A 15100-nucleotide genomic window follows, 5' to 3' on the forward strand; every position below is an offset into this window, starting at 1 on the left:
AGGGGGAGGAGGAATATATCCAAATACAAACTTAGAAACAAAAGCACATTTAACATGTTCGGCAGCAGTTACTGATTATATAAACAGAAGTTATTCCTAAGGACATCAATATTAGATTAAAAGGAACATGGATGCAGACGGGACAGAGTACACAGGGAAGGTTGTCTTAAAGGGCCATGGGATCCAAGGAGGATAAACAGCCCATGATGGTTATATTATAGTATGCCCCCGTTATTGAAGAAATACGGACATGTCATTCCTATCGTTGAGTCCGGCAGTGCCAGTGGCTTTGGTGCGGAGAATCCATCTTGCTTCCCTCTGCAGGAGTAGCAGGTGCCGATTCCCTCCCCTAGGGATGGGTCGGACCTGTTCCACTCCCGCAAAGGAAAGACAACGGGGATGACCGTTATGCGCGTCCCTAACATGCTCGATAAGGCGGGGACACCCTTTACCAGAACGAATGGAATTTACATGTTCCCGTATCCGTTCGAAGAGCGGGCGAATGGTTTTACCTATATAGTACCTTTTGCAAGGGCAAAATACGGCATACACGACGTATGGCGTGCGACACGTTATGAAGTCCCGCACCGTGTGCTGGACCCCTCCTATCACTAACCATTTGCTGCACGTGTTTAGTGCGCAAAAGGAACAATGCCCACATTTATGATTACCCTCAGGTTTTTTACTGGTGAGCCAAGTCTCCGCCTTAGGGGTGCAGAATACACTGTTCACCAGTTTGTCCCTGAGGGTTGCACATTTTTTGAAAGTGACCAATGGTCGCTGACTGGAGAGGTTGCTTAAGGCTGGATCTCCCTTAAGGAGGTCCCAATTATCTTGTATTACTCGCTTGATGATATCTGCAGCTGGACTGTATTTAAAAGCAAAAGCAAAGCGGGGTGATTCAGTTTTCCTATTCCTTTCTACCAGCAATAAGTCTAGCGAATCACCCCCAAAATTGAGGGTGAAGCGCATATTCATCCTGTTGTGCGTGTTAAGGTGCTCTACGAAAGTGCGACACATCTCCTCGCTGCCTGACCAGACCAGGAAGATGTCGTCCACATAACGTAAAAATAAATGCATGAACCGTAGGAAGGGGTTACCCACCGAGAATATGTATGTATCTTCAAATACCGCCAGGTACAGGTTCGCAAATGTGCACGACACGGGTGTGCCCATCGCGGTACCTAGTACCTGGCGGTACCATTGGCCGTCAAACTGAAACACATTGCTGGTGAGGATGAGGTCAAGTGCATCAATGACAAAGCTCTTAAACATAGGGTCTTTGTCACTTCTATTCAGGACAGTATTGACAGCCCGAAGTCCCAGATTGTGCGGGATTCTGGTATATAGACTCTCGACGTCCAAGGACACCAGGCTGAACTCCCTCCGCCACTCGAAATGTTGGAGTGCTCGGAGGAAGTCCCCGGTGTCCTTGAGATACGTCGGAGTCCCCAAAAGAAGAGGCCTGAGGAGCCAATCCACATACCCAGACAGTGGTTCGGTCACTGACCCGACCCCGGCTACTATGGGGCGGCCAGGGGGCCGGGTCAGTGATTTGTGGATTTTTGGTACAAAGTACCAGACCGGAGCTTTGGGATGAGGAGGGATGAGTCGATTGGCCATGCCTTTAGGCAGGAAACCAGCTACTATATACTTCTCAATGAATGCCCGACGTTTTTCTAATCTAGCTGGTACCGGGTCTCCCTTTAATCTGCAATATACATCGCTGTCCCCCAGTTGCCTCCCCGCCTCCTCCAAGTAATATTCCCTGGTCATCAGGACCACATTCCCTCCCTTGTCGGCCGGCTTAATAATAATGCCATCCTGTTGTCTTAACCACAAAAGGGCCCGATATTCTTCCCCGGTAACATTCGGGGGTGCTGCTGGATAAATCAGCGCACGTATATCTCTAAGCACCCGTTTGTGGAACAGGTCAATGGCAGATCCGGCCGGCATGGGAGGAAGGAAGGTGGACCCGATGCCACCGGTATATGTATCCACCTCGTGGCCACCACTGTCTAGGGTGTCTGTCTCTATGTTGGCCAAGAAGTGGATGCACTGTATCTCCTCTTCACTGAAACGACCCTTGAGATGAAAGTCAGTCCCTGTGATGGTCGCCGGGATCTCTCCAGGCAAAGGTGCGGCACTTCTAAGGGGAGATTCAGCAAACAGTTTCTTCAAAAATAGCTTACGGATCGACAAGAATAGGTCGACCTCGAAGTCCACAGGGCAGAACTGCTCCGCTAGGCTGAATCCCAGTCCTCGATTGAGGAGTGAGATGCAGCCCGGGGGGAGTTCAATGTCCGTGAGGTTCACCACTAAGTCAGCAGTGTTGGTGCGGGTGTCATGTTCTTCTATTGTCGCCACGAGACCTGGCGTCTCCGTCTCGTAGACTTGCGTGGTACTTTTAGTTCTTCCTATGCGCCTGCCACGCCCCCTTCTCGTTCTCCTTCTAAAGGGGAGGGGTTAGTGGATGAATGGATCCCATTTCCCTCTGAGAGACTTGAATCTGAATCGGTTGCCCAAAAATTGTTGCGTCCTCGTCGTGGGGTCCGTTTAGGGCGTATTCTCTTTTTGCCCCAATCAAAAACTCGATCCAGTTCATAGTCATTCTTGTCTCTAATGAACTTGTCTCGTTTCTTTTCCTTAACTTCCATCTGGGTGGCCAACAACTTTTTATTCAGTCGTTTTTCAAAGTTGGAAAATTGAGACTCCAACAATCTCCTCTGTAATTCCTCTCTTGCTCTGCTAAGTTCCTCTGTTACTGCGATGTATTCCGCTTCGTCCCTTGTCAATACGAGACCCATAAGTTGCATGGAAAATTGCTGGTGTGCATCCTTCCACGCATTCACAAATACAGGGTCGTCATCGTACTGGACGATATCTTTAAATAAACGCAGGCCTCTTGGGACCCGGTCACAGTCCTGGTAGGATTTTAGGGACTTAATTGTCCAAAATAGACGGACTTCTCTGTCTGCCAGCTGGAAGATTTTCAATTCCAAGGCTTTCGTGCTGATGGTATGTGTGTAATCCCCCTCATCACACACCGCAAAGAACGTGTCCGCCCCTTCTCTTCCCTGTGTCAAGCTACCTGCGGTATCTGGAGCACCCTCCCCTTTAGAAGGAGAACGAGAAGGGGGCGTGGCAGGCGCACAGGAAGAACTAAAAGTACCACGCAAGTCTACGAGACGGAGACGCCAGGTCTCGTGGCGACAATAGAAGAACATGACACCCGCACCAACACTGCTGACTTAGTGGTGAACCTCACGGACATTGAACTCCCCCCGGGCTGCATCTCACTCCTCAATCGAGGACTGGGATTCAGCCTAGCGGAGCAGTTCTGCCCTGTGGACTTCGAGTCAACCTATTCTTGTCGATCCGTAAGCTATTTTTGAAGAAACTGTTTGCTGAATCTCCCCTTAGAAGTGCCGCACCTTTGCCTGGAGAGATCCCGGCGACCATCACAGGGACTGACTTTCATCTCAAGGGTCGTTTCAGTGAAGAGGAGATACAGTGCATCCACTTCTTGGCCAACATAGAGACAGACACCCTAGACAGTGGTGGCCACGAGGTGGATACATATACCGGTGGCATCGGGTCCACCTTCCTTCCTCCCATGCCGGCCGGCTCTGCCATTGACCTGTTCCACAAACGGGTGCTTAGAGATATACGTGCGCTGATTTATCCAGCAGCACCCCCGAATGTTACCGGGGAAGAATATCGGGCCCTTTTGTGTTTTGTTTTTAAGACAACAGGATGGCATTATTATTAAGCCGGCCGACAAGGGAGGCAATGTGGTCCTGATGACCAGGGAATATTACTTGGAGGAGGCGGGGAGGCAACTGGGGGACAGCGATGTATATTGCAGATTAAAGGGAGACCCGGTACCAGCTATATTAGAAAAACTTCGGGCATTCATTGAGAAGTATATAGTAGCTGGTTTCCTGCCTAAAGGCATGGCCAATCGACTCATCCCTCCTCATCCCAAAGCTCCGGTCTGGTACTTTGTACCAAAAATCCACAAATCACTGACCCGGCCCCCTGGCCGCCCCATAGTAGCCGGGGTCGGGTCAGTGACCGAACCACTGTCTGGGTATGTGGATTGGCTCCTCAGGCCTCTTCTTTTGGGGACTCCGACGTATCTCAAGGACACCGGGGACTTCCTCCGAGCACTCCAACATTTCGAGTGGCGGAGGGAGTTCAGCCTGGTGTCCTTGGACGTCGAGAGTCTATATACCAGAATCCCGCACAATCTGGGACTTCGGGCTGTCAATACTGTCCTGAATAGAAGTGACAAAGACCCTATGTTTAAGAGCTTTGTCATTGATGCACTTGACCTCATCCTCACCAGCAATGTGTTTCAGTTTGACGGCCAATGGTACCGCCAGGTACTAGGTACCGCGATGGGCACACCCGTGTCGTGCACATTTGCGAACCTGTACCTGGCGGTATTTGAAGATACATACATATTCTCGGTGGGTAACCCCTTCCTACGGTTCATGCATTTATTTTTACGTTATGTGGACGACATCTTCCTGGTCTGGTCAGGCAGCGAGGAGATGTGTCGCACTTTCGTAGAGCACCTTAACACGCACAACAGGATGAATATGCGCTTCACCCTCAATTTTGGGGGTGATTCGCTAGACTTATTGCTGGTAGAAAGGAATAGGAAAACTGAATCACCCCGCTTTGCTTTTGCTTTTAAATACAGTCCAGCTGCAGATATCATCAAGCGAGTAATACAAGATAATTGGGACCTCCTTAAGGGAGATCCAGCCTTAAGCAACCTCTCCAGTCAGCGACCATTGGTCACTTTCAAAAAATGCGCAACCCTCAGGGACAAACTGGTGAACAGTGTATTCTGCACCCCTAAGGCGGAGACTTGGCTCACCAGTAAAAAACCTGAGGGTAATCATAAATGTGGGCATTGTTCCTTTTGCGCACTAAACACGTGCAGCAAATGGTTAGTGATAGGAGGGGTCCAGCACACGGTGCGGGACTTCATAACGTGTCGCACGCCATACGTCGTGTATGCCGTATTTTGCCCTTGCAAAAGGTACTATATAGGTAAAACCATTCGCCCGCTCTTCGAACGGATACGGGAACATGTAAATTCCATTCGTTCTGGTAAAGGGTGTCCCCGCCTTATCGAGCATGTTAGGGACGCGCATAACGGTCATCCCCGTTGTCTTTCCTTTGCGGGAGTGGAACAGGTCCGACCCATCCCTAGGGGAGGGGATCGGCACCTGCTACTCCTGCAGAGGGAAGCAAGATGGATTCTCCGCACCAAAGCCACTGGCACTGCCGGTCTCAACGATAGGAATGACATGTCCGTATTTCTTCAATAACGGGGGCATACTATAATATAACCATCATGGGCTGTTTATCCTCCTTGGATCCCATGGCCCTTTAAGACAACCTTCCCTGTGTACTCTGTCCCGTCTGCATCCATGTTCCTTTTAATCTAATATTGATGTCCTTAGGAATAACTTCTGTTTATATAATCAGTAACTGCTGCCGAACATGTTAAATGTGCTTTTGTTTCTAAGTTTGTATTTGGATATATTCCTCCTCCCCCTCGATCACATTCATTTGCTTTTACGTCATTCCCTTTATGGCGCACAGCTGCTGCACATGATGCCAGCTGACGGGCGTCGCGTATATATGGCGCAGTACTGCGCCCTGACGATCAGCGGCCAGAAGAAGCGCTATACATTGCGCGAAACGGCCGTAGCCGCCACGCATCTGCAGGAGCGTGTCCGCCCCGCCACCCCACCAATCTGTCCGAATGCTGAGGACTGAATAAAGATACAAGATATTCACGTGCTCCGGTGAGTGCCGCATATTTCTTGCTCTCTCGCTACATTAGTCCATATGTTGTGTTTGCATCTATTACTATAGTGCATTATTTTCTGTGACTGTATAAATGTAGCCATGTACACCCGCAACATTCATTATCGTATCGTGCAGGATGTTCTGTATCTTTTTTTTTTTTTTTTTCTGTGATTCACATCCACAACCAGACAACCGCAATTAAACATGCAATTAAAATGTATTTTTTATTTTTTTTATTTAAAAATCAAGATAATTTTTATCAAGGGTTATTGCATATCCATTTGTTTGTCCATAGGCTTTGCAAGCAAGAACAGAGTTGCTATTTTGGCAGAACTAGACAAGGAGAAGAGAAAATTGCTCCTGCAAAATCAGTCTTCAACAAACAATCCAGGGGCAAGGTAAGAAAAAGTAAATTTGAGACATAGAATGACTACGGTTTGTGGTTGTCTTCTTCACCTTGATGATTAGTATGGAGAGAAATTCATAGACATACAAGGCATATGTGTGCGTTTTTAAATCTGAACAAAATATCTGGTGGGCCTGCCTTCTGGTGAAAAGACTTTGGATCAGAGTTTATAACCTTATTAACTTAGTAATGGGTTCTAATATCCAGATGAACAGGTATGAGGCATTACTTAATAAGAGAATCCTGAGAATCCCTCCACTCTCCCGACTGTTTCTATTTCTTGACCACCAGACTATTGTAGCGGCCTGGAAAAAACCCTCTCTGGACTTCTCCGAAGTAAAGCGCAGACTAGTGGGGAGATTTATCAAACTGGTGTAAAGTAGAACTGGTTTAGTTGCCCACAGCAACCAATCGGATTCCACCTTTCATTTTCCAAAGGAGCTGTCCAAAATAAAAGGTGGAATCTGGTTGCTATGGACAACTAAGCCATCCTACTTTACACCAGTTTGATAAAAGACCCCATAGATTTTTATGTGGTCAGCAAAAAATTGACCTCTATTTTAGCAGACCGTCATGATCAATTCTTAAATATGCACACCTTGGGTGGAATGCTTTCTTCCTAACAGACCTCTGCTGTCTATTTAAGAATCTAGCTATACATGCTGGTGAGTGCCTACCTTTAGCAAGAGATCCTCTTCCCTCCCCCTCTTGCGGCCTGTCCAGCATCACTCCGATATGATTAAATAGTGGTAACAATGGAATGCTGGCCTAAAAATAATGCTTTATACCCTTTCTACTACCTCAATATTGTTTTGCTATTAGTTCATTGACTGGGCCGTGTGATTGAGCACTATGGACTGTAACTTTACAATCGACCAAATGCCAATCCTGGTGCCTTTCATTCGACTGACACAGTTTACAAAATGCCCTGTAACTAATAGGCAAAATAATAAAACCTTTTGTTGCAGTGCTGCTTTAAGTGGCAGCCCAATGAAATCGGCATGCCTGTCATTACTTTATAGTGCCCTCAATAATGGCAGCATAAAGTGGATGACCGTTTCCCTTTTATAGACCACAGTCATAATGAACCTTCTAGCTTAAAGGGGTATTCTCATCTCGCTTATTCATCCTTCCCTGCAGTCACTCTGCTGGTAACTTCCTGGTTTTCTGCAGATAAGGCTGGGTGGGCTTAGGCAGCTAGAGTGAAGGCCGGCCACACCACCTTATGACATCGCACTTATTCTTATATGCTAGCTCATGTGAAGAGAATGAGTCATCAGTCTGGCAGCCTGCAGTGTCTGAGGCCCCTCCCCCTGCTGGGGAATCAGAGAGCCATGTGAAGTGAGCTCAGTGTACAGGAACATGTGGCTGTTCTGCAGTTTTACACACAAAATCTCTGTCTGATCTCTTACAAACCCATTTTGTTTATCAAAAACTATAATTCCATATTATACATTGGCTCAAAAGCTTGTCAGCTAGTAGACTTCTAATCTGTGCCTTTGTCTCCCGTAAAACACGACCATCCCCCATTCCCCAGCACTGATGCAGATTTGTTTCCATTACAGCTGTACTCCAGTTGTGTATAAACCTTACACTATGTATCTGTATAGATGCATATACAGCTCAGCTACATGTGGCTACTCCAGTCCCCTAACATCACTTTGGCTAAATGGCTTCCTATACAGCTCTGCTACATCTTTATTCTACTCCCCCACTAGCACGGTGGCTGAACAGTCTCATATACAGCTCTGCTACATCTGTTTCTCTCTTCCATCAGCATTGATGCTGACCCACCACATATACATCTATTTCCTTCACTATTAGTACTGTGGCTGAACAGCAGCTTATTCAGCTCTGCTACATGTGATTCTATTTTTCACATGCATTGATTCTAAACCGCCACATATACATCTCTGCTAAATCCGTCTATTGCCTTCCCCACTAGAACTATGGCAGAACAGCAGCATATTCAGCTCTGCTACATTTTTTTTCTTTTATAACATATATTTAGAGAAAAGTACACAGGGGAATAAACAATTTTATCAGATATGATTTAGTAAGATGGGAATACCCCTTTTAAGAGGACCTTTCACCGATTTTTAAAATGTGTGGTTTTTTTTATTTTTTTTTACACTTTACTAAGTATACAGACGTGTAGAGCGGCGCTCGGGGATCTCACTGCACTTACTATTATCCCCGGGCGCCGCTCCGTTCTACTGCTATGCCCTCTGGTATCTCCGCTCACTAAGTTATAGTAAGCAGAGATTTCAGTCACAAAGTTATGGTAGGCGGAGTCTGCCCTTGTTCTGCTCTAGCGCTGGCCAATCCCGGCGCAGAGCTCACAGCCTGGGAGGTTATTTTCTCCCAGGCTGTGAGCTCTGCAATGCGATTGGCCAGCGCTAGAGCAGAACAAGGGCAGACTCCGCCTACTATAACTTAAGTGAGCGGAGATACCAGAGGGCATGGCAGGAGAACGGAGCGGCGCCCAGGGATAATTAGTAAGTGCAGGGAGATCCCCGGGCACCGCTCTCCATGTCTGTATACTTAGTTCACAGTGTAAAAATCGGTGAAAGGTCGTCGTTAAATGATAGTAAATCTGTCGGGCCATGGGAGGCCCCGCGCCCTGCTAAGCCCAACGCATTTTTCTCATTAGATTTGAAAAAAGTGGTCAGAGAACTGGAGTCACAAATTACGGTGAAGGTATGAGTTGTGCCACAATGGTGGAGTAAAACGCTTGATAAATGTCACTGGGTTCCAGCCACGTCCAAGTTTTGCACTCTGAGGCTGCTTCAGTTAATATAACATCAAAACCACAGGCGTTGTGAATAACATTCATCTTGTGACAATTACTTCTTTCAAGGGTTGGGATATATTACATTGCAAGGGAACAGTCAGTTCTTGAAGATGATGTGTTGGAAGCAGAAAATAATGGGCAAGCGTAAAGATCTGAGTAATGACACCCCCCTCCCCCGAGATATACGGTTTGTGAGTGGGCCATATGTCCCGGAGTGGCATTGATTGTGCGCACGGGAGTGTACAGTATCATGCATTACAATTAAGCTGTGCTTGTCGAGCCGCCCGCGGGGCTATTGTTCCACACTCGTACGATCTTATGAGTGGCGGGCGGCCCGACGTTCAAAGCATTATTGTAATCTTTGATGCTGTGCGCACGATCAATGCCGCGCCGGGACATATGGCCTGCTCACGGACCGTATCTCTCGGAGGGCATATGGTCGTGTGCAAGAGGCCTAACGCTGACAAGGGCCAACATGTGTTAGCTATATGACTGGCAGGTTTTGTGGGGTAATCCCGGTATCCAGTGGTTAGTACTTGATTTACATTAAGTAGTCCAAGGAAAGACCACCAGTGAGCATTCACAGGGTCACTGATGCATATGGGGGTGGAGGCTAGCCCATCTGATCCGATCCACAGGATAGCTAAGCATTCTAATGAAACAAATGGCAAAAATAGTCAACAAATAGATACAGTAACAGTGACCAAAAGCTAGCATGGTGTGATGAGGTACATCACTGCAACCTAGAGTGAAAAAAGAAAGGAAAAGCATACAGAAAATAAAAATATGGAAAAGAGAGGAGGGAAAATAATGAAGGGGAAGAATGAGCGATACTAGTGCAGATAGTTGTTTGGAAAGAAATGTGGGAGGAGAGCAGAAAGCATATATGTGGTCTTCAGTTATCTCTGCTATAAGCTCTTTCTTTCGCAAAAGTCAATTAAGGTTTATTGCCGTTGTCTCAGCCAATATATTGTGATCAAAACACATCTGTGCAGCGCCAAAGTGGTCTCAGTCATGCAGGTCCTACCTATGCCGTTGGGCATCCACATTCAGGAGCGCGGACCCTGCACATATAGTGTGCTGCTCCTAGTTACCTCTGTGTGTGCATCAAGCATCCAGTGAGAGGAGGCGCACGCACACCTATATGTACCACCTAATCAAGATATAAAGAGAGCAGCAGGCAGGCTTAGCTCTTCCGTTTTTTGGGGGGGATATTTCCCCATTGTTAGCAGTAGGATGCAGAAGAATTGCTCAGAGGAGATTGAGGAGCTCTAGAAGACACAGCCTCATGCTTCCATAGCTGGACCATGCCCACTAGCTGAGTATAGATGTCATAGGAAATGAAAGTACCTTTTGACTGGGGCTATGTTTTACAGGCTGTATTATAAAGTGCAAAATTACTTCTCTTTTTATTATTTGTATTTCTTGTATCTTCTCACAGTGTAGCCCTGTCAAGGCCAAATGTTAACAAGGATTTCCGTGACCACGCAGAGCAGCAGCATATAGCTGCCCAACAAAAAGCTGCACTTCAGGTACGTTCTGTGTTTAAAAGGATATCAGCTGAGTTTGTCTGCGGCACACGATGTGGGACCTGTTAATGGCCAACCTCCACAGCAGTACTTTAGTAGGGTCTACTCATTCATTTCTTCATGAACTATTGGCAGGTGTTAGAGGGAGAAATAAACATAATTTCCAGGATCCATTGTAAGGCCACATTCACACAACAATGAAAATAAAGCCTGGTAAAAACGGACACTCTATTCAACGGTTGTGCATCCATTTTCTATTTATAACTCATGATTTTACAGAAAATGGATGCACAAAATGGCCATGAAAAACTGACCGTGTGCCGACCTAAAAAAGTAATAAACCAGCAGAACCTTACGTTTCCAGCTTGGTAACCTCACAACGCTGGTCCTGCTGCGTTCAGTAAATAGCAAGGTTTTGATAAGAGAGTGTCCCCGAGCGGTCAAGTGGATGAGGCAAGTTTTTTGTATTTTAACTCCTGAGACCCTTGTAGCTGTTTTTAACAGTCGTTGGACCAGTGCACTACTTATGTGTGAATGTAGCCTAATGATGTTAACCATCTTACAGTCTACAAACTAGACTAGGTACAGTAAATAGTTGATTACTGACATAAATGCATATTAAAGCCAATTAAACTCTTACTGAACTTACTCTACAACAATCATAGGAATAATCTTTCACATGAAAAATCATCCCAGGCCTTGCATTGATTTGCTTATGTTGGAAGTTACCAGTACATGCTTCAAGTTTGTAATAAAAGACTGCTGAAAATATATGGTGTGATGTTAAAGGGGTATTCCCATCACATACAATGGGGGCATATTGCTAGGATATGCCCCCATTGTGTGATAGGTGCGTGTCGCACCTCTGGGACCCGCACCTACAAGAAGAACGGAGCGGGGAGAGCTGTGGCTGGAGAACACCGGGTTCCCCGGGGTCCGTTCACCACCAAGCGCTACTCCCATACAAGTGTATGGGAGTACACTGCGCACGCGCGGCCCCATGCTCCCGTTCATTTCTATAGGCAGACGGAAATGGCAGCGCTCAGCTATTTTTGGCGGCCCCATTGAAATGAATGGATGGCAGCTGCGCATGCGCAGTGCGCCGTCCATTTATTTCCCAACTCCATTCTTGTTGTAGGTGTGGGTCCCAGAGGTGGGACCCGCACCTATCAGACAATGGGGGCATATCCTAGCAATATGCCCCCATTGTATGTGATGGTAAAACCCTTTTAAAGCTCTGCTCCTCAGACTGCTGGGGACCAAATTTATCAAATGCGGCAGGTTGTTTGTTAAATTTTACACATTTTTAAAACTAACACAGTAGTCTAGAAATGCAGTTTTATATACTACCCCCTACTGTGACTTTGGGACATTTATGCAAATTTTTAAAAAGGTCCCAATGATGAATCAATCTGGAGTGAAACTCCTTAATATAGCTTACATTGTCCACTTTCCCACCATTTTTGCACAAATGATGCCAAAAAGTCCCAAAAGCCCTATTTTGTGACTATTTGTAGAATTCTGGGGTGCAGGGCTTGATAAATTCCCCACAATTTTGTCTTCTCGTAGCTTTTGTAGCTCTCAATGAGCGCTGTGCTGTTAATGGAGGAAGCTGCAATGCCACTTTCAACAATTGGACCCAGTGATCCCGATTGCTGGGTATCTGTAGGCATAGCAGACCCCAGATCAGCTCTGCGAGTTGTTGTTTTTTTTTTTTTTTCTGTAAGTGGGGCATTTATGGATGCCGCAGTTCCAGTGGAAAAGTGCAAAATAAAAAAAAGTGTAAATGTCCCTAGAGGTCTTTCAAGAACTCTTGCAGAACATATTATGTAACAAATGTATACAAGATAGTTTGCATATTTTATATCTAAATGACTAACACAAATTAGGGAACCTATTTAAATACAAATGAATAAACATGCCTATGTGTAAAGGAAAAACCCTGTGAAATATTATTTTGGTAGCAAATAAAAAGTGCCAGATCATTAAAGGGGTTGTCTCCCCTCAGCAAACGGCATTTATTATGTGGAGAAAGTTAATACAAGTCGCTTACTAATGTATTGTTGTTATCCATAGTGCTTCCATTGCTGGCTGGATGAATTTTTCCATCACATATTTATACACTGCTCGCTTCCATGGTTGCGACCAACCTGCAGTCCATCAGCAGTGGTCGTGCTTGGACACTATAGAAAAAAGTGCTGGCCTCTGGTGGCCGGTACCGTTGGAGCTCACATAGGCTGGTGCTTTTGTGTAGGGACAGGGATGCTAAGCATTTTTGTTCTGTGGTTTATTAGGAAAACGTGTATTTTACTAGAAAACAGTTTACTTAGAAACACTTTTGAGTGTTGGTAAGAATAGTCCGTATTCAGCATCTGCTGAAGACAACTATGTGGAACATAGAGAGGCAGACTTCTCAACTTGTATCTTATCTCACTGACCTATGACTCCCTATATGTGCCCTAACAATCTGTGTCTGTTAGTTACTTGAGCGCAGGGAAGAGAAAGGGTAATGGGACTGACAGTGCTTAGTGCTGACAGTAACTGTGTTCCCATATACCTGCTCTCAGTCCTGTTCACCTCTCTCTTCCCTGCACTCAGTATCTAACAGAGAAGGCTGGGGAAAAGAGATAAAGGAGCCGAGCTGCTGGAGGTAAGCCCTGGCAGCAAGTCAGACATAGGTAGAGATCATTAGTGGACACATAGGGAGTCAGGGCCTGGGCTAGTTAGATAAAACGCAGGCTGAATGTTACATACAGCTGTCTTCAGCTTTCAGTAGATCCTTAGCAATACTCTGTGTTCCAAAGGAGACTTTTTACACCCTGTTTTCTAGTCAGAATTAAAGGGGTTATCCCATCTTAGACAATGGGGTCATACCTCTGGAACCCGCACCTGCAAGGAGAACGGAGCCAGAGATTATTGTGGCTGGAGGACCCCGGGGTCCATCCACCACCAGGCGCAGCTCCCCACCTCTCCCATTGAAGTGAATGGGAGCATACCGCATATGCGTGGCCACCGCTCCCATTCATTTCTATGGGGCCGACGGAAATGGCTGATACAGCTCTTGGCTATTTTCGGCGGCTCCATAGAAATGAAGGGAGGGCGGCTGCGCATGCGCAGTGCGCCTTCCTTAACTTTCTCCGCTCCCACCAGAGGTGGGACCCGCACATATCAGACAATAAAAAAATCAGCAATATGCCCCCATTGTTTAAGATGGGATAACCCCTTTTAAATACCTTTCCCTGATGAAGTATATTACAAAGAAAGTTTAACATCTCTGTCCCTTCCTACACAATATTAAAAATAAACAAATGACAATTACACTATAAAGGGAGTTTCTCACCACAGTCTAGAACTATTATCTGCAGCAATACATGAGTACTGTTTTCTATTAAAATACACAGAACAAAAATGCTTAGCATCTCTGTCCCTACACAAAAGCACCAGACTATTATTTTTTATTTTTTATTTTTTTCATACTACCCTACCAGCACTCAGAGCTGCGCTGAAATAAATTGTCGGGACTGCTGTGCATGCTGAGAGGAGTCTTCTCCATAATGCTAGCACAACAGTCAGGACTGTGTATTGTAGTGCATCTTTGAGCACTGACACTGGGGTATCGTGGGGCAGTAGGAAAACAATAACAGCGATCTGAACTCCTTATCTGCAGTACTACTCCTGTATTACTGCAGATAATAGTCCAAGATGATGACAGATTCCTTTTATGGGGGTTAATGATCTGAAAATATTTTAGACTAATGGCTTACCGTTTGAAGATTCTTTGCTTTTGATTACAAATGCTCAGTTTCAAATAGTTTCTAACAATTATTGCAACTAATAATATGTATTTTCTCTCCGCAGCATGCACATGCACATTCAACTGGATACTTCATTACCCAAGACTCTGCTTTTGGAAACCTAATTCTTCCCGTTATCCCACGCCTGGAGGCTGATTAACACTTCACACAAGGACAGAACTTAAGCCACTGTTGTTTAAGCTGTCCATAAGCGTTATGTAACTTATGTGTGTATATATAGTTTTTTTTACTTTTATGCTATTTTTTTTATACAGATGTTTCCTCACAAGTCATGATTTAAAAATGTGCCAGACATAAACTATGCCAAACTGTAGACTTAAGACCAATGTAACAAAACACAGCAGATTTATTTGCCTAAAGCAATAAAAATGAAATAATTTCATTTTAATCTTTCATTTCTGTAACTTATCTGTTTACTCCACAACTGCTACAGAATCTATTGAAAATGATAGAACATGAGTTTAGTTGCTGACAGTCTCAAAGCTGTAAAAAAGTAATTGCAACCACAAAAGGCTGGGTTTACACTTTCACGTTTTCATATACAGTTTTTGAAGCCAAACCAGGTGTGGATCATAAAGGGAGAGAACATAAAGTTCTCCTTCTTCCTTTTTTTTTTTTCTTCTTTTTTTTTTTTTTCTCTTTTTGCTCCAAAAACTTGTAAACCCAGTCTCAGTGAGTCTTTTATAACATTCAAGTGTGATGGATCAGGTATATCAATATT

General features: G+C 45.3%; 1 protein-coding gene across 1 annotated transcript in view; it reads left to right on the top strand.

Annotated features, from left to right (window-relative positions):
- Positions 1-14767, top strand: part of LOC122931853 (SOSS complex subunit C) — a 48332-nt gene extending 33565 nt beyond the window's left edge. The window contains exons 2-4 of the mRNA XM_044285910.1: positions 6131-6233; positions 10477-10567; positions 14423-14767. Of these exons, the coding sequence (XP_044141845.1) occupies positions 6131-6233; positions 10477-10567; positions 14423-14518 (290 nt within the window). The 3' untranslated portion in view covers positions 14519-14767. The remainder of the gene's footprint in view (positions 1-6130; positions 6234-10476; positions 10568-14422) is intronic.
- The last annotated feature ends 333 nt before the right edge of the window (positions 14768-15100 follow it).

The sequence above is a fragment of the Bufo gargarizans genome, chromosome 1 (genome assembly GCF_014858855.1).
Source record: "Bufo gargarizans isolate SCDJY-AF-19 chromosome 1, ASM1485885v1, whole genome shotgun sequence".
Classification (NCBI taxonomy): domain Eukaryota; kingdom Metazoa; phylum Chordata; class Amphibia; order Anura; family Bufonidae; genus Bufo; species Bufo gargarizans.